This window comes from Muntiacus reevesi, chromosome 21 (genome assembly GCF_963930625.1).
Source record: "Muntiacus reevesi chromosome 21, mMunRee1.1, whole genome shotgun sequence".
Taxonomy (NCBI): Eukaryota; Metazoa; Chordata; class Mammalia; order Artiodactyla; family Cervidae; genus Muntiacus; species Muntiacus reevesi.
The window spans coordinates 34374450-34397551 of NC_089269.1; the positions used below are offsets into that span (position 1 = coordinate 34374450).

At 38.6% G+C, this 23102-nt stretch overlaps 2 protein-coding genes and 1 long non-coding RNA gene across 6 annotated transcripts in view; 2 read left to right on the plus strand and 1 right to left on the minus strand.

Annotated features, from left to right (window-relative positions):
- CXADR (CXADR Ig-like cell adhesion molecule) overlaps positions 1–2571 on the plus strand; it is a 68364-nt gene extending 65793 nt beyond the window's left edge. Inside the window, exon 8 of the mRNA XM_065913810.1 lies at positions 1767–2571. Within this exon, the coding sequence (XP_065769882.1) occupies positions 1767–1808 (42 nt within the window). The 3' untranslated portion in view covers positions 1809–2571. The remainder of the gene's footprint in view (positions 1–1766) is intronic.
- On the minus strand, positions 2281–22148 carry BTG3 (BTG anti-proliferation factor 3). Of its 2 annotated transcripts, none has more exons than XM_065913811.1 (5): positions 21997–22148; positions 18401–18579; positions 13805–13942; positions 7945–8152; positions 2281–2958 (listed from the first exon to the last, which is right to left on the minus strand). In XM_065913811.1, the coding sequence occupies exons 2-5, from the start codon at positions 18571–18573 to the stop codon at positions 2719–2721; spliced, it is 759 nt and encodes a 252-aa protein (XP_065769883.1). In that variant the 5' UTR covers positions 18574–18579; positions 21997–22148; the 3' UTR covers positions 2281–2718. The 2 variants fall into 2 exon arrangements, with proteins under 2 accessions (XP_065769883.1, XP_065769884.1); XM_065913812.1 differs by having other exon boundaries at positions 21926–22077.
- The window catches only part of LOC136152500 (uncharacterized), an 86348-nt gene continuing 84248 nt past the window's right edge, over positions 21003–23102 (plus strand). For all 3 annotated transcript variants that reach the window (XR_010660214.1, XR_010660215.1, XR_010660216.1), the window contains exon 1: positions 21003–21638. This is a non-coding gene — a long non-coding RNA (uncharacterized lncRNA). The remainder of the gene's footprint in view (positions 21639–23102) is intronic.

The window sequence follows — 23102 nt, forward strand, 5'->3', positions numbered from 1 at the left end:
TTATGCATTGTCCCACAAATCTGCCACTATCACCCAAACTCTCGAAGATCTCTACGGAAACTAACAATAAAAAATTTTATTTTCAAACTTAAATCTCCTGTGATGCCAGTTACCCCTAGGGAAATACACTCATGTTTGAATATTGTTGTGTTGTTCAGTGGCTAAATTGTGTCAGACTCCACAACCCCATGGACTATGTAGTACATCAGGCTCCTCTGTCCTCCACCATCTCCCAGAGCTTGCTCAAATTCACATCCATTGAGTCGGTGACGATCTAACAATCTCATCCTCCACCACCCCTTCCTTTGCTTTCAGTCTTGCCCAGCATCAGGGTCTTTTCCAATGAGTTGGCTCTTCACATCAGGTGGCCAAATGATTGGAGCTTCAGCTTCAATTCTTCTAATGAATATTCAGGGTTGATTTCCTTTAGAACTGACTGGTTTGATCTCTGTGCTGTTCAAGGGGCTCATCTTCTCCAGCACAATTTGAAAGCACTGTCAGCACTCAGCTTTCTTTACAGCCCCTCTCTCACATCCATACATGACCACTGGAAAAACCATAGCTTTGACTCCACAGACCTTTGTGAGTAAAGTGATGCCTCTGCTTTTTAATACGCTGTCTAGGTTTGTCATAGCTTTTCTTCCAAGGAGCAAGTGTCTTGATATCATGGTTGCAGTCACCATCTGCAGTGATTTTGGAGCCCAAGAAAATAAACCTTGTCACTGCTTCCACTTTGTCCCCTTCTACTTGTCATGAAGCGATAGGAATGGATGCCATGTTAATTTTTTAATGTTGAGTTTCAAGCCAGCTTTTTCAATCTCCTTTTTCACCCTCATCAAAAGGCTTTTCTTCACTTTACACTAAAAACCACCTTATGTGATTTAGTTTATATATATATATATATTTGCATGTTTGTATATATATATACAAATTCTAAGAAGTGTCTACCAAAAAGCAAGTGTTCAGTAATTGTCAGCCATTTTTTAATTTGTCACTATTGGCTCCTGCTCATGATTTTCAGAATTTCTACCTTCCTGAGACACTCTTCTTTACACTACTCTCATTCCTACCTGCATTCTTTTCTTTCTGCTCCTTAAATATCAATGCTTGAATAAGCATTCACTATATATTTCAGAAAAAAGTAGATACTGTGGTTTAGAAGTATGTAAAAAACTGCATATGGCTTCTTGCTTCCCTGCTGGCTCAGACAGTAAAAACTCTGCTTGCAATGCAGACGACCTCGGTTCAGTCCCCAGGTCTGAGATACTCTGGAGAAGGGCGTGGCAACCCATTCCAGTATTCTTGTCTGGAGTATTCCATGGATTGAGGAGCCTGGTGGGCTACAGTCCATGGTGTCGCAAAGAGTTGGACAGGACTCAGCAATTAACTAACAAACACTATTAAAGAGTACAATAACATTAAAACCAGAAGTCTCTAAGGTTTAAAAGTTAAATTTTCTGTTGAAATTGCAGACATTCTGAATTCCACATACCCTGAGAGCTATGTATCTTTATCATTTGTGCACTTTTCTGGTAGTCTATACTCAACAAAATTTATCACCAGGCAACAGGAATATCTGCAACAGCCAAGGACATCCAATGTTTATTACCAAGTGGTGATTTTTCTGATCAAATAATTTAGGACTAGAAATTTAAAGATGTGGATAATGAGAAAGTGTAATGATCTTAGTTTTTTAAAATATACCTTCGGGGAAAAAATCGAACTTTTTAAAATCCAAATTTTTGTATCTCTTTTTGTTTTTGTAGTTCAAGTACACTTACGAGACTGATGGCACTACAGTGGTATAAGTATGAAGGGCCACTGAAGAATCTGAAGTACTGTACTGTTTGACTTTATTTAAGACCACTAATAAAGACTTTAACATGTTGAAGAAAAAAAGCACAAGGCAGAGTTCAGAGCATCTACAAGAACATTTCTGCTTTATGCAATGGCACTAGGCGTATAAGTCAGATGTCTTATCAACATTTGTACAGGCCAAATTCTAGGCTAAGAAAATCCTATGTATAGTGACTTTGATGACTGAAAGATGTTTCACTATATTTATATTTTCAATTAGCTACTACTAACAAATTTTAGACTTTTTATATGAATCACTTGCTACTATAGCCTTTGGGAAAGTTATGATTAATAAAAAATTAATTTTTTAAAGAAAAATGGAAATTTCTACATTGCTTTTTCTCTGCTAAATAATTAAACACACTACAGTGAGATATCCCTTTCGTTCTTCTTCCCTGTTTATGCACAGAACAGAAGCACACATTGTCATGCCTCAAACTAACTTTTTATTTGCAACTACATGATTTTATGCAATTCTTCTAAACAACGACATAAAATAGATTTCCATGAATATAAATAACTTACATACTTTCCATAAAGTAAATGCTCAAAGGTGCTAGAACAGATCATCCACTCCTACAGTATCCTCATAAGCAACAGAGCTGATGCACAATATATAAATACTCAAGTTTAATATTAAAAACTCAGGCACTTGACTAACTTTTATAAAGTTTCTCAAACTATATCAATATATCTAAAGTGCATATATATTTTTAAGAAAAGATTATTCTTAATAACTTCTCTATAAAAATAAGTTTGATGGTTTAGCCCATCTAACTTTACTACTTTAAGTATGAACTTTTAATATGTAATCAGGCTTATTCTACCTTTTCTCAACATGACACCAACAAACAAAAGCAGCTAGTGAGGTGCTAACATGTGAGGATTAATCCAGTGATTGCGGTCACAATGCATTCCAGGAGGGGGTACCCATGTTACTGGAATTGGGCGATATGGTTTATTCTTCCGTCCCTGATTTGGATAACCAAATGGAATGGGAGGAGGGTAGTGACTTTGATTGCCATTCCCTCGATACATCATTGGCTTTTTTCTGGGCAACGGGTGCCACACTGGAAGAGGTGGGAATATCAATTCTGAAATCTGTAGGGAAAAGAAAATGGTTTTTCATTTAAAAAACAAACTCACTCACCCACAACCCAAAGAGTAGCTCTAAGGGACATTCCCTACAGTCAAGTCTAAATATGTTAAAAACTTCAAATATAATAAATCAGTTTTTCAAATGAACGAAAATTAATAAACTCAAACACGCCCCTTGAAAACCAGGTATTCTCTGGCTATATCAACCAGAAAAGATGAAAACAAAGAATGAGTAGAGGCCTATAAGGACACATCATGTTTAAGACCACTGGCGTCCACAACTGGCTAAAGAAATCACCTATGAAGCTTTTAAACACAAAAATGTCGTGCCCTAGTCCTGTTCTACTGAACAATATTAACAAAATTTTAGGAAGAGAGGCTGCTAGGTATTTGATGACACTCTGCAGGTGATTCTAATGTAGCCAGTTTAGCATTTTGGAACAAGTCTTAGATTATCCTGTAAGTCAAGTGGGACATCAAGTTTACATTATGCAAAATGTTTTCAGCAGTTTTGGACCTCTCTGCTCAGAATACTATACCCTGTGACTATGAGTTTCAGAGTTCTCTGATTTCTAATCTGCTCTTAGCATAGGGATTAAAAAATTTGTATTCTGTATATCAGCACTACATTCAGGATAGAAAACTCAAAAGGCACGATGTTGTATATAGTGGGAAAAAAGTCTCTCTTTAGCTGATTACCAGCTACCCTCTCAGAGGCAGCAGACACTAATCAATGTTTTGATTACATTTTTAGAGATATTCTATGAATATACTTGTGTGTACATCTATATACACACTAAATATCCACAATTCTGCATACTGCTTCTACACTTAATAAATACATATTAGAGACATTCATATCAATATATAACGACTCTTTTCGTAAATCTACAGCTAAACAGTAATGCAATGACTGCCATAACTAAATTAAGTGGTATCTTGATAGGACATTTCAGCTGCTTTCAGTCTTTTAAAAAAACAATGCACAAAAAGCAAACAAAACAATGCTGCAATGAATAATCTTAGCATGCACAGTTAATTCTTGATTACCTACAATAATGGGGAAATGAAAAAATTTATTAAGAGTTCCAACTAATAATCGACCTATACTACAATAGCGAAGTAGAATGTTTTCATTTCTTTCTATATTGGGGTGCTGGTAAGCTTTTAAAACTCAGAAATTAGACACAATTCTGGAATAGTGGTTCCCACAAGCAACCACTGTTCAAATTTCTATCACAGACTGAGTTCTCCCTGTTTGTGAACATCATATAAATGGAAGACATATATTCTTTTGTGTCGAGCTGTAACACAGGACATATGGGATCTTAGTTTCCCAACCAGGACTCAAACTTGTGCTCTTGGCAGTGAAAACAAGAGTCCTTAACCACTGGACCACCAAAGAATTCCCTGGCAAAATTCTTTTGCTCAACAGAATGTTTTTTAGGTCTTTCCGTACTGTGTCTATTATGAAATCTGTTTTATTGCTATTATCCTACTATATGAATGAATATATGACTATCTTCCCCCATTCACTTGTTAATGGATTTTTTTTTTTTTTTACTGTTATATTAAAAAAGCTGTTACAAACATTCTAGTTAACAGGCTCTGTAGATATGGTTCTTTTTATTTCTCTTGTTAAATACTTAGGAGTCGAACTGTTGGGTTATAGGGCAGATGCATATTTAAGTGCCAAGCAGTTTTCAAAGTTTTAAGTGCCAAGCAAACTTCCATCAACAGTTTATGAATCCAGCTTCTTCACATCCTTGTCAGCACTTGGTATGGTCAGATGTTTTAATTTTAGCCATTCTGAAAGTAGTGTTTCACTCTGGCTTAAATTTACAATTACCTGATAACAAATAAGGTTGAACACCTTTTTCATTTGGTTACTGGCCATTTATATAACTTCTTTTGTACAAGTGTTTTTTCACATCTTATACCCACTGTCATTATTTCGATCATTTGGCTTTTACCGTTGATTTATAGGACTGATTTTTAAAGTATATTCTGAAAACAAGTCCTTTGACAAATATATGTATTGAGAATATTTTGTTCCAGCCTATATTTCTGCCCATTCATTTTCTCTACGGTTTCTTTTGATGGGCAAAGATTTTTAATTTTGATGAGGTCAAATTTATTAACATTTTTGGAATAAATCTTTGCCTATCCTAAATAATAAAGGTATCACCCTATGTTTTCTTCTAAGTGTCAGAGATTTAGCACTTACGTTTAGGCCTGTGACCCATTTAAAATTAGTTTTTTTTTAATGTGTGGTATCAGGTAGCAGTTAGGGTCACTTTTAAAAAAATAAATGAATTACCAAAAAATAAAAAATAAATGAATTATCCAATCATTTCAGTACCAGTTCTTATAGACTTTCCCCACTGAATTGCTTTGGCCTATTAAAAAAATTTTTGAACATATAAAAGTCTACTATCTGTTCCAATAACATATTTCTGTATCTTTAAACCATTACCACAGGGGTTCCCTAGTGGTTCAGTGGTAAAGAATTTGCCTGCCAGTGTAGGAGGGTGGATTGATTCCTGGGTTGGCAAGATGCCCTGGAGAAGGAAATCATAACCCACTCCACTATTCTTGCCTGGGAAATCCCATGAACAGTGAAGCCTGGTGGAGCATAGTCCATGGGGTCACAAGAGTCAGACACAACTTGGCGACTAAACAACAACAAACTATTAACACACTGTCTTGATAAACATAATGACTTGATATTACTGTGAGATCTCTGACTTGATTCTCCTTTCTTTGAATTTTATCTAGAAAAAAGCCTTTGGGGATTTTAATAGCAAGGTGAATCTGTAGACTCATTTGGGGAGAAATTACCCAATCTTCATTCTTAGTGGAGAATTATCTTTCGAGGGTCCTTTCAGAAAACACAGACCCCTATCAGAGAACAAAGATCCCCAAGCTAGAAATTATTTTGTCTGTACTTTGATAGCCTCTTTTTTTAAGGTTCTTCTTGGTATTGTCTGTACTTTGATAGCCTCTTTTTTTAAGGTTCTTCTTGGTATTGTCTGTACTTTGATAGCCTCTTTTTTTAAGGTTCTTCTTGGTAAAGCCAGATTCAAGATGAAAAAAATGGGACAGGTAAAAAAGATCTTAAAGTGGACCATCTGCTCCAACTTTCTACACAATGACTGTTAAGAGCTGACCTATGCTTCTCCATAATGAAATGTTTTTGTAAGTGAATGTAATGTCAAGAAGAACTGTTTTATTTTAAAAGCATATAAAAGACACTTCAATTTCTATGCTTTTCTGTTAGAATTTTATCCCAGTAGTCTTTCAAAAAGGGGGAAAACAAGTACAATTTAATTTTAAAAGAAAATCTAAAAATTAAAAGTCAATTTACTTGTAAATATTAGTAGCAACAAGTTCAATTTGGGATTCATATTCTTGTTTTACTGAGTAACAACAAATAAAATTCTGAGATAAAATTAACACTCATCTCAATGAATTACAGGTAATTTAACAATGGTAATTTGTAGTATATAATGCATCAGAGGGAAAAAAAAGTCCAAAATATTTATGTCAGTGGTCTTTAAAATGACCCCTGAAATACAAATATTATGTTTACTTATCTATATAGGGACTCTCTTCGGAAAGATACAAAAATAACTGGTCATAAACACCTTCATGCAAGGGCACAGGACTGGTGGTTGAGGAAGAGGAGGACATGTCACCGTTATACTCTGGCTTTGCAGGTGACGCTAATGGTAAATAACCTGTCTGCCAGTGTAGGAGACGTTAAGAGATGTAGGTACAATCCCTGGGTTGGCAAGAGTACCTGAAAAAGGGCATGGCAACCCCTCCAATATTCTTGCCTGGAGAATCCCAAGGACAGAGGAGCCTGGTGGGCTACAGTTCATAGGGTTGCTGAGTTGGACACAACTGAGGTGACTCAGCATGGACGCACATACTGTTTCAAGTTAATTTTTTAAAGGTTCAGTTTCTAATACTCGTGATACTTTTATTTCTCACTCATTGAGGTCTAAATTCTCATGTTAGGCCAAATCAAACCCTACCAGAAACCTGTTATGTTTAATTATGTCTAATTAAGACCAACTTAATAAAAACAGGTATATTTAAAAATAGACTCAAAATCAGAAAAAGTACATGTACAGAATAAGGCTCAACTCAAAAGATTTTTCTTTTATTTGAAAATATATTTCCTGTTGAAAAGTACTGTTGTTAAGAATTTTTTCAAACTATAATACATGTTCTTTGGTACGTGGGGTATAAGTAATAAATAAGTGAACAAAGTACATGCATGACTGCTATGTGTTAGTTGCTCAGTTGTGTCCCACTCTTTGTGACCACATAGACCGTGGCCTGCCAGGCTCCTCTGTCCATATAATTCTCTAGGCAAGAATACTGGAGTGGGTTGCCATTCCATTTTCCAGGGGATATTTCCAACCCAGGGATCGAATCCGGGTCTCCTGCATTGCAGGCAGATTCTTTACCAACTGAACCAGCAGGGAAGCCCTCATGCTTGCTATATGATTCTTTACATGTAAAGGCAAAGAAAGATACTGTTTCAGCTTAAATGAAAAATTAACTAAAGAAAAATTTATTGAGGCTTCTCTTTAACCACAGAGAGGAACATGAACATTAAACCTAGAGTTACAAATTGGAAGTGTTAAAGGCTACCAAAAAAGAAAAAAAAAGAAAAAGTGGCTGTTTCTGAAAGCACTAAGGATTTTAAAACATCAGGAATGTTTTATTTCCATGATCTTTCCTATTCTTTTTGAAATATATTTATCCTACTTATTGAATAGTAAAGCAGAGCTTTGATAAAATGACTCAGGATGCCTATTCTCATCTCAGATGAAACGGCTTCCCCTTAGTGTGGAAAGGCAAGAACTGTGATCTAAAATCTCAAGTCAGAAACCCTGGGCAATATGAGCAGGACTACCCAGGATGACCTTGCAAGCCTTGCTCAGGACCTTCACTATGGAGCCACTTCATGGTTACCTGGTATACAGGGCTGGGGGTCGCAGCCACAGAATTCGGTTTCACTTCCACTTCCTTACATGTTTCTTCATCTGAAGAAGAGGATCCTGAATGATAATCAGAGGTAACCTTATCAAGGGCCCTGGTAACTTTCTTGGAAATCTCATCCTTGTTCTCATCCTCATTTTCAAAGCTGGCAACAATAAATGCATTATTTTTCTCTCCATACCTAAGAATAAAAAAATCCAAAAACAAAAAACTTAGAAACCCTTGAGTTACATCAACAAAGCAACAAATGTCCATAAAAACAACTGAACAGGTCTGGACATGCCACCAGTCCCGGGCCAAGAAGGAACCCTCCCAGAACTTCATTCTACACATATAGTATGTTAACCCAGCTCCAGGCCAACAGGGAGGCCACAGTTTTCCAGTCTATTAACGTACCAAAAAAGTGACCACATTCATTCTCTTTTCTGATTTTCTTTTCTACTGCCTCCTAAAAAGATAGTTGTTTAAAATGTCAAAGAGAAATTCACTGATTACATTTTTGTATGCACCACTGAAACTGGCCATACATTAATGTATTGGCCATTTACATTCATACAGTAAAACTTTCTAATAAATTAATTGACCCTTATGTTGTAGATCATAGTAATTCAAGTCAAAAATCAACTAAATATTTCCTATGGGATTTACTTTTACTGCAATTAAATTAAAAAAGGGGCCTGTGTTTCCTGTATCTACACTGACAAAAATAAGAACTGAGGCAACTGTTGAGGTTAAAGAGGAAGAGAAAACACAGCTACTGTTGAGGAAAATAAAAGGATTTGTCTTGACTCACATTGCTGATTTCACAGAGATTCCTATGATAAATGTTCGCTTCTTTTAAATTAAGCAGTGTTTTTTATCCTTCCAAAACATTTTTAAAGCCTTAATCTAAAAAAAAAACTGTCAGGATATCTAACTTTGGCTATTGGTTACTAGAAAAAAAAAATTCTGCTCTGAGGGAAAATAGCATATTACACAGTAAAACTAGGAGTTTCCATTGAGAGGACAAAGGGGTAACCACAAATCCATTCAAATAAATTATACATCATAAACACTATGAAACAATTTCTAGGAAGTGTTAGGACAAAGACTGCTAAGCAGTCTTACACAATACGTAATTAAAGTTAAACAAATGATTCCAAGCTTACAAAATATAAGAATGACTTCAATAGAAAAATAAGGTTAACTATGATATCAATTAATTTCAAGATAACTCATCTCAAATTATTTCTGATTCAGGTATTTACAATTAAGTAAACGGCCTAATTACAACAAAGTCTATGAAAGTTTAAATAGCAATCAAGGAGTCTCATAGGTGAGTTCTATTTCTTTCAGCTGTGCTATCTTCCATTCTCATGGGCTGAATGGGGTCATAAATGCAATCTAATTACAGTATATAATTCCCTTTTTCTATTCTTTTTCAGTCTATCTCATAAATGGCTATAGGATGGTGGAAAGAGTACTAGACATGTTTTTGGTTCTGCTGTGCCATGTACTAGTTGTGACCACATACAAGTTATTCAATCTCTCCAGGCCTTAGTTTCTTATCTGCAGAATGAAGTAGCTGGAAATAGTTGGAGAGTGGTTCTTCTTCAACTGGTGATTCTTCTTAGTAGAAAATGCCTCAACAATTGGATGAGTTCTTCACAACACAGAATTCATGAACTACAATTTCAACTCAGGCAAAACAGAAAGGCAAGAAATCTGAGAAAAAACCCTGCCTCAGTAGAAACAGAAACCCAAACCAAGGGCAGACATCTATGTGACTGAAGGATTAGCTTTATTAACTCAAATTTCTTTGACACTTTTGCTCAATTAGGTTTTGCATTTTTCCCTTGGTAGTATTTTGGTATGAGGGCTCTCTTCAGGGTAAATGAAGCAGCTTACTATGTTACAGTAATATTAGAACATGCAGTTAATTCCTCAGAATTATTAAGGGGCAACTTTTAAACTTTCCAATTTAAAATTTAAACACACTGCTGAAACATTAAGATCGAGTTAATTTGAAAAATATCAATAGTATCTAATGCTCTTTATCAGGAAAAGAAAGGATTACAGAAATTACAAACAAAAAAGAAGTGCAGACTACTGAGTAGATAATAACATGCCAGCTATTTGTAGGATTTCTCCTTATAGGAAAGATCTGTTTTCTATTCAGTATAATCTGAAGTATTTCACGAAGTGATAACCTTTCTAACTATATAACGCTTTTGCATTCTTTCAATATCTATCCTGATGGAATAATTCTATGAAGAATGTTCTGAGTAGATTTCAAGTATTTTTTATAACCATAGCCTTTAGTATAAAATGATTTATTATTTTTAATGACTCAGATTATTCATTCAACTATGTAACTGCTATATCAGTTTTAATTTTCAGAACATTCCCAGTTTGGATTCAAAAGCACTAATAAATCTCTCGATTTCCTTTATTAATTTATAGCAATCATCTCTACCCAATTACTAACACTTTGTTTCCCCTGGGATTTCTATCATCGCTTAATGAACATTCTGAAGGTAATTTCTATTAACTGTGAAAAAACTCACATCATAGTCAATTTGGGGCAAAATTTTGATCATATAGAAGGCTACTGAATGCAAGGATTTTCTTATACTAGCAAGATGAAAGCTCAGTAATTTTTCATTATCTGGTATTATCAAATAATGAAGTATTCACTTAAGTAAAATAGAATGTCCACGTAACTAAAGCTCTCATCTTCAGGTGTCAAGATATGGTTTAAGCATTTCAAATAAATATGTCCAAATGTTCATGTAATTCGCCAACTGCTTAAACATCCTTGGATACAGAAACTTTCCCCTAATGATTTAAGACCATTGTATTAAATATTCCTTATTTGACAGTGTGATAATATATTTGGCTCAACTCTTGCTTTTTTGTTCCCACTTCTATGTTAGACTATTATTTTTTTGTAGATTTATGACAGCAGTATCCTGGGGGACTGGTTCCAGGACCATCCCCTCCCCCTCCTCTCCCAATGCCAAAATCTATGGCTGCCCAAGTATTGTACCTTAAATAAAATGGCAAAGTATTTGCATACAACCTGCCCACATGCTCCCATACACTTTTTTTCCCCTCCATTAATTTTTATTAGTTGGAGGCTAATTACTTTACAATATTGTAGTGGTTTTTGTCATACATTGACATGAATCAGTCATGGATTTACATGTATTCCCCATCCCGATCCCCCCTCCCACTTCCCTCTCTACCCTATCCCTCTGGGTCTTCCCAGTGCACCAGGCCCAAGCACTTGTCTCATGCATCCAACCTGGGTGGGTGATCTGTTTCACCCTATATAATGTACATGTTTCGATGCTGTTCTCACGAAACATCCCACCCTCACCTTCTCCCAGAGTCCAAAATTCTGTTCTGTACATCTGTGTCTCTTTTTCTGTTTTGCATATAGGGTGATCATTACCATCTTTCTAAATTCCATATATATGTGTTAGTATACTGTAATGGTCTTTATCTTTCTGGCTTACTTCACTCTGTATAATGGGCTCCAGTTTCAGTCATCTCATTAGAACTGATTCAAATGAATTCTTTTTAATGGCTGAGTAATATTCCATGGTGTATAGTACCCTAGCTTCCTTATCCATTCGTCTGCTGATGGGCATCCAGGTTGCTTCCATGTCCTGGCTATTATAAACAGTGCTGCGATGAACATTGGGGTGCACGTGTCTCTTTCAGATTTGGTTTCCTCAGTGTGTATGCCCAGAAGTGGGATTGCTGGGTCATATGGCAGTTCTATTTCCTCCCATACACTTTAAATTATCTCTAGATGACTTATCATATCTAATACAATGTAAATATTATGCAAATACTTTGAATATTATATAAATGTTATGTAAATAGTTGCATAGCATGGCAAATTCAAGTTTTGCTTTTTAGAACTTATCTTTAATTTTTTTCCCCTCAAATATTTTTGAACTAAAGTTGGTTGAATGCGTGGATATGGAACCCTTAGATATGGAAAGTCAACTGTATTTTGAACAATCCCCCTTCAAATGTCAAGTAAGTCTTTATGGGCTTAAAAAACTACAACTAACTTAAAGAACTGTGCATGAAGTAAGGGTAAATCAGGATCAAAGTGTAGGCCTTGAAAAAGTTAACTATTTCAATATACTTAACTTTGTGATAGCTATTTCCTGTATACTGAAAAGTCTTCTAAAGGAATTCAGTGGACCAAGTCTACAAAACAAAGTCTGACCCAGGCCTGAGGTAAGTCCTTCCTTAGTCCTAGACTCAAAATTGTTTGACCTTCTCAGACCAAAAATTGCTGCTATTCCTTCTTAGGAGAAATAAGTACTGGAGAATGTACCTGCCCCCAGTTTCCCAAAGCAATAAGCTTACATAAGACACCAGCTTATATCAGACAGCTGCAGGGTGGTCCAGAAAATTGTTGCAGAATAACCATGTATTTATCCAGCATGTCTTCATCACCACTTTCATTGATGGAGATCAAGTCACAGCCTATGACCACCTTTAGAACATATTAGGGTTATATCAAAAGCACCTCTACTACAAACAATAGGTGAACTGTACCTCTAAACCAAAGAGAAAACCCTAAAGGAACAACTGTAGGAAATCACTCACAGGGGGTTCCATGCATCTGTTCATCCTGTTCCTCCTGCCTGGAAACATCTTTCCTACTTTGTCATCTAGTCAACTGCAACTCATCCTTCCCCACTCAGCTCAAGTATCACCCACTCAATAAAATCAGTCCTCTCTATCCATGGGTTCTGCATCCATGCATTTAGCCAACCAGAGACCAAAAATATTTGGGAGGAAAAAATCTAGAAAGTTTGTAAAAGAAAAACTTGAACTTTTTCAATCTAAGGCAACTATTTACATAGCATTTACACTGTATTAGGTATTATAAGTAATCTAGAGATGATTTAGAGTAAATGAGAGGTTATACATAGCTTATATGCAAATACTGCACTATTTTATATAAGGGACTTGGCATCCGAGGATCTTAGTTCTGGCTGTGCATGCGTGTGTGTGGTGAGGAGTGTCCTGGAACTGATCCTTCACCGCAACACCAAGGGGTGATTACAGTCTTCCGTGAGGCAGTAACTTTCTCCTTTGTGCCACCAACCAGTGCATCTTATACATATTTCTATCATAACATAAATCTCGCTCTGTTGTTATCTGCTTATTCTTTCTTCTCCCTTATTACACTTTGAACTACCTGAAAGAATAATGTCACTTTCATTTCCACCACTAAGAATGCCTGGTCCACAATGAATGCTTTTAGAGTGAATGAAGTTCAATTTCATACCTAACACACCTACCTTTTACAATTCTGCTCGTTAGGAGACAAGAAATAATCTCCATTATGAAAATAAAACCATGAAAATTCCACTCAGCCACTTAAAAGCCAAAAAGGGGGAGAGAGGCAAGAGTAGAAACAAATAGCAACAGAGACCAACCAAAAGTAATTATCCAGTATTATTTGGGACTAGCAACTTTACTAGTCTGAAGAGGGGAAAGACAAGGGCACCATCAATGCGAGAAGGTAATAATTGACCTACAGGGAGTCAAGGTATCTAAATTCTACAATAAACTTGGTAAAGCTCTTCAGAAAAAACCCTGGTCTATCATTTCTTAAGTTTCTTTAGCTGTAAAACAGGAGTGTAGCCAATCTTTTACTATCACCTCCAAGAAGAATCGTTTACAAAATTCACATCTGAGAAAGCCAAACAACCAGCTCCTGGCCATTAAGATACGTGTATAGGCAGTACCTGAGAGAATTTCATAAAAATCAGTTCCAGCATGGTAATCAGTTCAGCTGCCAAACTCAAGAACTCACCTACAGCACACCTCACATGGGTCCACCCATAGAGTTAGTTCCTTTGGCAAGCCTAGGTCACTGTACAAGATGCAGCTGTTCTCACAGGCTTTCAGGACATCAGGATCAACTCTCTGAAACTTATTGACACGAATGCATCTACAAAAAAGTGGAGTAATGTTAATAGCTTTAAATAAATTTAAATCAAAAACTTAGTTATATCTACTAGTATTTGCCAACATGAATTTAAAAAAAATAAAAAAAACAAAAAATTTAAAAAAAATAAATAAAACCCTGGTAAAGAACTCAGGAATACCTATCCTAAATAGGTAACAAATCTGAACTAAAGGCAAAGAGGCAGCAGCGGCATCAACGCTACCCAGCCTGGCAGAAAGAAGAGGGCATCTGCATGGGCACAGGGGAATCAGGAGAACTGGCTCTACCTCACTTCAGACAGTAACTACTCACCTCACATGTACTTCTACAAGCAAGGAGTATGAAAGTTGCATGATATTACTTAGAACTTTGACTGCAAAAAATCAGCCAAATTCCTATATAACAAAATCTCAAGCTAACAAAAAGACCTCAACTAATGTTTTAAATAATATTCGGAAATTCTTGTGACAAAGTTTGCTCTGTCGTTACTTTGCTTAAGAAGGGTATCCTTTGCCTTACCTATAACTGTTCTCTAAATACCAAATCAGTCAAGGACACAGAACCATTTATATCACGTATTAAGAGTAAAATATAATCCAAAAGTGTTACTGGCTTATTTAAATTGTGTTACTCGAGGGTTTTCATATTTTCTAGTTAGCAAAAACATGAAAAAATTCTAAACCAATAAAGACTGTTCCAGCACACAGTTTATAGGATCTTAGTTCCCTGACCAGGGATCAAACCTGGGCCCACAGCAGTAAAAGCATAGAGTCCTAACCACTGGACTACCAGGGAATTCCCATCTGTCCCATTTTTTCTTTTAACCTAAGAAATACCAACCACAGCTACCTAACAGAATGCTCAAAGATGGCTCTCAGTATGAATGCAAAAATACCTGTTAAAATAAGTATCCTGCTTACATAGATAAATTTTTAGTTACAATGAAAGCATTTACTGCCTACAGCTAAGAAATGAACCAAGAGAATTCAGGTTTTCATACTAATCCTGATTTATCGGGTGAAAGTGTGAAAGTAAAAGTGTTAAGTCTCTCAGTCATGTCCCACTCTTTGTGATCGCCATGGACTGTAGCCCCCAGGTTCCTCTGTCCAAGAGATTCTTCAGGCAAAAATACTGGAGTGGGTAGCCATTCCCTTCTCCAGGAGGGTCTTCCCGTCCCAGGGATTGAACCTGGGTCTCCTGCATTGCAGGCAGATTCTTTACCATCCGAGCCACCAGAGAAGCCTGCGATTTACAGGGTGAATTTAGATTAAATCATTTTACTTCTTCAGACCCAAAGCTTTAAAATATAGAAGATATAAATTCATTGACAAATATTGATAATACTACTAACTATAATACTGTAACATCAAGAGAATAATGTGTTTAGTCAATTTCTATTTTCATTTAAAAGTGAAAAAGTTCTCATTAGATAATAGCTAATATATATTTCTAAGTAATAATAATAACCCTTTTTGAAGGTTTACCATGCAATGGAGTTTTCTAAATACTTTGCATGTATGGCCATACTTTGGACATTGTGGGTTGGTTAAAGACCAGAGCAATAAAGCGAGTATCACAATAGCCAGTCACACAAATTTTTGATTTCTCAGTGTACATAAAAGTTCTATTTACACTACACTGTAGTCTATTAAGTATGCAATAGCATTACATCTAAAAAACAATATACACAGCTTTATGCTAAAAAATGCTAACCATCACCTGAGCCTTCATTGAGTCTCTGTAATAGTAACATCGAAGATCACTTATTACAGATCACCAAAACAAATAATGAAAAAGTATGAAATAATTTAAGAATTACCAAAATGTGACAGAGACACAAAGTGAGCAAATGCAATTACAAATGTGGCGCTGACAGACTTGCTCAATGCATGCTTGCACAAACCTTCAATTTATAAAAACCACAATGTCTGTGATATGAAATAAAGCAAAGTACAATAAAGACAAAATATGTCTATATTAACTCTTTAAATTTTCACATTGATCCTGTGAGTTAGATACTATTTTCCATTGCAAGAAAGAAAGGAGGCAGAGAGAGTTTGAGTAACTTGCCCAACATTACCCGGCAAGGAAGCAGTGAAAGCAGGGTTCAGATCCAGACCAGATGCCAAAGTTCATCTTATTAAACAACCCAATTAGGCCTACACTTATCGTAACATCACCATTAACAATTTAGCAAATTCAGAGTCAAAATTAAAAAAAAAAAAACTAGTTTAAAACATGTAAGAAAATCTTTGTTCCTTTCTATGAGATGGTCTTATGTTATAGATTCTAATGTTGTGTAGGTTGATTCAAAAGTCCCATGTGCCCAGAATCAAAGTCAGTTAAGAGTAAGGAGACAGATCTTACATGTATATATGTACGTGTTTTTTAACATACAGTGAAGATGTAGGCTCTAAGCTTAAAAAAAAAATATATAAGTATAGAGGCTTAGAGACTCTGTTTCAACAAAATTTGCATACCATACATATTTCTATGCTATTTTTTTTCACTCTAGATACTGTGACTACTCACCCATTAACCACTCTTCAAAAACAAGATTTTAAAAGTTGCATAAAAATAGTCTATCATTTACTTGACAGTGTAGTGCTTTCCAATTTTTTGCAATTATAAAGTATAAGAAATATCCATATTCATACCTATTTGTCTGCATTTCTGATTATGCTTCTAAAATAGATTTTAGGAGACTCACTTTTCAAAGACTATGAATATTTTTACAGATCTCGGTAATGTTGCCAAATTGCCCTTATTTGTATATGTTGCAGAGAAACATACTAACTTATAAAAACTTTAGAAGAAAAAGAACACTTTCAACCTACTCTATGAAGAGTCTAATAACTTTGGTTAATTCTATAGTCTACTCATTTTTATAAAAGAAACAACCCACTATTAACTCTAATAGTTTTCTACTTCAAAGATGGCTTCAAAATGACTCAATAATGATAGTTCTGATTACACGCCAATTTAATCCTGTTTGGCTAACTTTTTTCCTCAAGTTTTTGAAATTAATGGAAATGAAATTGTACACTGTCTGATCTTTAAGTATTTACTTGTCAGTGTCTCCTTTTTCAGTAACAGTACAGTGGCTTGGCACTACCAAAAGTCTTAGTCCAATGTCAATTACATCAGTGTAAAAAGCCTCAAGAGCTCTAATTCACAAAAGCTGTTCACTTTATCAGAAATGAAGATGTGCAGGAAAAAATTAAGAGAATCAAGTGAGAGGATAAAAAATAATAATAATTTGAATTACATCCACATTTCTACTTTCACTCACCACATTTTCCAGTACACTAGGAAACCTCTTTGGATAAAAATGAGAGAAATATATCAATTACTTTGATTCTTTTCAACAGATCACATGCTTACCTTGCTTTTCACAAATAAGAACTAAACAAGTTGTATTTTCACCTCCTTTGCACACTCTGTGAATAGTCATACACTTGACAAGAGCTCAGTGACAGAAAGAAAATTTTTACTGTGAAATACTGATTTGTGGAGGAATCTTTAGGGGCAGCAATATGCATAAATAAAAGAATTTCTGTATTCACGACAGTCACAACTGTTCCACTTTTATTTTTTTGGTCACATCCACAAATGGGACACAGTTTGACAGCTGAGTTTAGTAGAACATTCTCAACTCTGGTTCCCAAGTAGTCACATAAATACTAAAGAGAGAACATGCCAGGACATGTTTTACAGGAGTCTGCTCTTCTTTAAACTGTATATGGAACTTATAAACTGGAGTACAAAAGACAGCTGGGAGTGAGAACTGCCTTCACTCTCAGAGACAAGGCAGTGGTTAGACTGAGGTGTAACAGAAAGCTCCTAAGAATTTAGGGTGAGTTAGACCTGAATTCAAATTCCAGAGGTAGTATTTACCATTTGCAAATCACAGGCAAGTTACCTTCATCTATAAAATGGTTACACTGGCTTCTACCACAACGAATTACGCACAGTACAGATGAAATTATTCCTGTGTCAAGAACATATCAGGTGTCTAATAATCTTATTTCTCATTTGCCAGAAAACTTTTAATATGTCACATGTAATTTAGATAAAATGAACTCATTTCTTTCGACTCTTATCATGCCCTTTTCTAAGTGATAGCTTTAGGGGTCCTCTACAATTCTGAAAATCCTCAACTACCTGTGATACACAAAGAAAAACACTCAAGAGTCACACTATGACCACAAGACTAATCCCCAGGGGTCTACAGATTGGCCTCCCAAGTCCAGGCAGTAGCAGTCCCAACAACAAATGCTTGTATTTTAAAGTGAATAAGGAGAAAACTAATCTGAGCCACTCCTGAGCTGGGTGTGATGCAGCTAAACTGGGAAAGACATGGACAGGACACCATCACTCCTCTGGCCTGGCACTTATTTGAGGAGCTGATGATCATCCTCTTCACTCAGTCCAATCCAAATGTCCAAGCTAATCCTTCACCTGTAGGCTTGTCCTTTTGATGGTTTTTCCGGATACCAGTGATTTTTATATTTTTCTTGAAGTATTAGGGTCAATTTCTCAGCAAACCTCTCGACTGCTTCTTTTTTCAATTTATCATGTTTTCGAACTAGTCGTGTGAAAAAGAAGACTACAGCAGCAATTTCGTTCTTCATTTTCCCCTGCAAAGATAAAATAGTTTTTCTCAAAAAACTGAAACATCAAAATTTGAAGATAAAGCTCTGTGAAATATACCTCCTTTACAGCCCCCTTTCCTCCTCCCAATTTTATCTTGTGTTTCATTGGCTGATATCTGGAGCAGGGAACAGTGACTAATTTATGCCATAAAGACCTTATTATAAAATACTGCTTAAGAATTTTATCACCTTTGTAAGGAGTTCACTAAAGAGAGCACACCAAGTTGCTCCTGTTAGCTAAAATAAAAATCTGAGATATCACTCAGAGAGAAGCACTACAATGACACCACTATATAGCTTTTACTACATGCATAAATATTTAACTACAATAATTCAAGTTTAAAATTCTAAGAAATAACTTGTACTTTAAAACATAAAAAAGTCCGCTTTAAAATCCAGTATTGTAGAGCCAATATAGAAAACAGTTTGGCAGGTCCTAAAAAGGTCATATATATATATGGTTACCATATGACCCAGCAATTCTATTCCTAGCTCTATACCCAAGAAAAATGAAGCCATATGTTCACACAAAAACTTGTACACAAATGTCCACAGCAACATTATTCATAATAATCAAAAAGCAGAAACAAACTAAATGTGGAGCAACTGATATATGCATAAATAAAATGTGGAATATTATTCAGCAACAGAAATGACAAACTGATAGGTGCTACAACATGTATGAAACTTGAATACATTATGCTAAGGGAAAGAAGCCAAAAGACCAAATACTGTATAACACTAATTATTATGTCCAGAATAAGCAAATCTATATAAACAGGAAATAGATTAGTGGCCTAGGGGTAGAATGGGGGAGAAGGAGTAATGTCAGTGAGTATAAGAGTGCCTTTTGAAATGATGAAAATGTCCCAAAACTGACTGTGGTGATGGTTGTACAACTTAGTGAATATACTAATACGAATGAACTGTACATTTTAAATGTGTGGATTATACAGTGTATGAACTATATTTCAACAAACCTGTCATACACAAAGAAAAAGATCTACTATCAAGCTTCTGTAAGCATTCTTTCAGGATCAGAGACATATTTACCTTTAGGTAAAGGTGACCAAAAAACCCAGCTCTATCAAAGCATATTTTAAAACGTGGAAATTCAGGGTCATTCATGGAAAATCAAACTAAAAGGAATAATTAGAGATTCAGCTGCATTTTGGAACTGCCTCAAGAAGGAGTCTTTTTAAATGTCAAATCTGATTTATCATTGATTAATCCATAAAGGCAAAAACCTTGTACTGGATATCTTGCATTGGGATTGTTTCAATGTATATTCTGTCTTTACCCGATGAGCTCATTCATTTGGCTGCTGTAAGTAACTTAGAGTTATCAGATGCTGCATTTACTAAGCAACACCACCTTTTCAGAGCCAATTATTAAAGACATACAGCACCTGCTAGACTAACCTAGCCTATAGTTCTTTCACAAAAGCTGATTCTGTTAGCTTCCTTTTTCTTTTCCCAAACCTCCTCTTAAAGTCTGTCTTCATAATATGATTCCTTTCCTCCTTGTGCAAATTCAAAGAAGGGATGTCAGTGTGAAATAAATTCTGTATGGTATTTGAGGAGTATGCTGGCAGCCATAGCTACCCTGATCCTAGATAGAAAGACACCCAAACCTTCCTCCTGGAACCCTAGAATGGGTTTTTTCTATGGCCAGCAGCACACAACCCCAGCCCGCTGCAACTGCTGTGCAGCCTCCTGTTGAAAAAAACGTCAGCCATTTCCACGTATAAAGCTATATTTATATTCCACCACGTTATGATAGAAAAGAAAACCCACTGCAATTTAATATATGCTTTGGGATGAAACTTGCTGATGGAACTACATCAGCCTCCACTCCACCAAAGAAAACAAGGAATCACGCTAAAGAAATATACTCCATCCCCAACTAACTCATTTTCTTCATTCAATTTGCCAACTCTGCTCTACATATCTGAGTTTGGGGTTTTGTTTTCCTTTCCCGCCCCCCCACCCCCCCACCCCCGGCCCTCTGTTTCACATCAGAAAATAAAAGGAAGAAAGGAAGGAAAGAACCACTTAGTGGTGGCTTTGGGTTGTAACACAAGATGAGTCATATGGAATTATTCCCCCCCCCACCACTTTTGAAGGAATGGTGTCTGATTGCTGACAATTTAACCCACCCTCACCGGTCAGTATTCCAGAAGGATCCGAAGGGTACCCCCCCCAGAGGAGAGAGTGATAAAGTCAGGAAGCAGAACCCAGCAGGGCCCAGAAGACCCGAGGTACGCAAGGAAAGTATCTCGAGTAAGGGGCCGCAAACCCTCCACCCACACTCGGAGCGAAAAGCTCCCATTTTAAATCTCGCACGGTGACGTCATCCGGGGACGTAGTCACCGCGGCTGCTCCTCAAGTTCTACTTTGTTCCACAGGCTCCTCGGCTCCCGGCGGCGGCCGAGAACCCCAAAGAAAACCCAGCCCTGCCTCCCAGGAGTTTATAACTTTGTACTTTTTCCCTCCCTTATAACGAGAGACAAGTCGCACTCGTTTCTGGAAACAAGTATTTTTCCGGGCAGACTTTCCCAAGGTTGACGGAATCCCAGCCGCGGGGGGGTGGGTGAGGAGCCCCGGACCAGCCCCGCGGCGGCAGAAAGCGGGCTCCGGACCCCAAGAAGTAGGATCCCCGCGGCGCCGGGAGTTGGGCTTTTCAAGCCCGGCAGCCCGCGGCCCGGTACTGGCAGGGGGCTCTTGAGGAGCGCTAGGTGAGGGGGCACCCCACGTCTCCACTCACTCCTGGAAGAACCGCCCGCGAGCGCGTCCAACTTCTGCAATCGCGGTTTTTCCCGAGTTAACAGGGCAGGGCCCCGAGCCCCGTTCCCTTCCTCCCCCGCCAACAGGCGCGCAGGGTCCGCCGCCCCCGGGCAGGTTCCAGCCTTCGGAGGCCCGGGTTCGAGAACTCGACTGCCCTCAGGCGCGACCTCCGTCCACCCCCCAGACAGCAAGCCGGGTCTCCGGTTCCAGAAAACCCACGGCCGCGCGAGCAAAGCTGTCGCCCACCCCGAGCGGAAGGTAACGCGCTGTGGAAACGTGGCAGGAGCCTCTAGGCGGCGTCTCCGCCGTCGCCATGCCCCTGAGGGTCTCGCGGAAACCCTAGAGGACCGCCCCCTTCAGTCCCCAGCGCTTCTTCGCGCCGGGCCGGAGCCGATGCAAGCTTGTTCGACCCCGCACTCCTCGCGGTTCCCCCACGCACTGCCCGCCCGCGAGCCTTCGACGTGGCCTCCAGGGCGCCCGGACCACCCTCCTCCCGCTACCCTCAGCCCCGCCATGTCCGCCTCCTCCTGGCCCAGTCCCCTCACCGCCGCCGCCTCCGCTCTGGGGCCACAGATTCGGCGACCCCGATAGTCCCCGGGCCGGGAACCGAACGTACCGCCTTAGCGGACCGGCGCTTGGTGGTAATGAGCGCTGCAAGCCTCGTCCGGTTTGTGAGGCTCCCGCGTCGTCGGGTGGCCAAGCGCGCGCTAAGAGGGCGGGCTTGCTAGCGCGCGCGAGCTAGCGAACGCGGCCCAGAAGCTACGAGCGGGGGGCTCGCGGGCCGGAAGAGGGGCGGGGCGATGACCCGGGAAAGGGATGGCGCCGCTCAGGACTGGCTCGCGCTCCTAGGGGGAGGAGCCTAGGGTGGGTCTTTCTCCTAGGCCACGCCCCCGAGGCGCCGGCCTCGCGGCGCGGGCGGCGAAGCACCCTCAATCGAATCAGGCGCGCGGCAGACCCTCCAGTCCGAAGGCAAGGTCAACAACGCCACCAGCTTCCCCTTTTCGGAAAGAATGGTACTGAGGGTCTAGCGCACCCTCGCCAGCCCGACCCACCTGCTGCAGCCCCTTCGGGGGTCGCGTGGGCCACTTCCCCTCTGCCGCTGGGGCCTCTGCTTCTCCCTCTCGTGTCTCCTTGTCGCCCTGCGCCCTGACACCCCGTGGCGGGGAGGGCGAGTTTCAGACCATGCCCTGTAGAGGCCCAGCTCTCTAGACCCCGGGCTTGAGGGGCGGCGGTGGGGGGTGCGAGTAGGGGGAGTCTACACAAATCAGACGGAAGGCAGACGTTGCTTTTGTGGACAGAACCTCTTCGTTGGTTTGATAATTAGGGGCACGTCAGCTGTGCGGCCTCCTGGTGACATTTCTGTTTGTTTCAAAGTCCTGGTTGGGCCCCTCTTTGAGCGGCCGGTAGCTCCCTCAGAGCAGGGACTACCGCCTGCTGACCTTTGTGGCCCAACCAGACTGAGTACAGGGTCTTTCTGGCACAAAAGAGGGTCTCCAGGGATATTAGCCGAATGAAACCCTGAGAGTCCAACCTTTCTATTTCCCAAACACTTGTAGTCAAGGACTTCCACTTGCAAAGTTTAATCTTTGAGCAAATACACCTGTGGAAAATGTACATTAACTTTCGGTGCGGGGGGTGGGGGGGGATGAAACATCTTTCTAACGTTTCCTATTGACGCCATGGTATTAGTTTTGGAAGAGCACTTTAATACATTAAACAGGC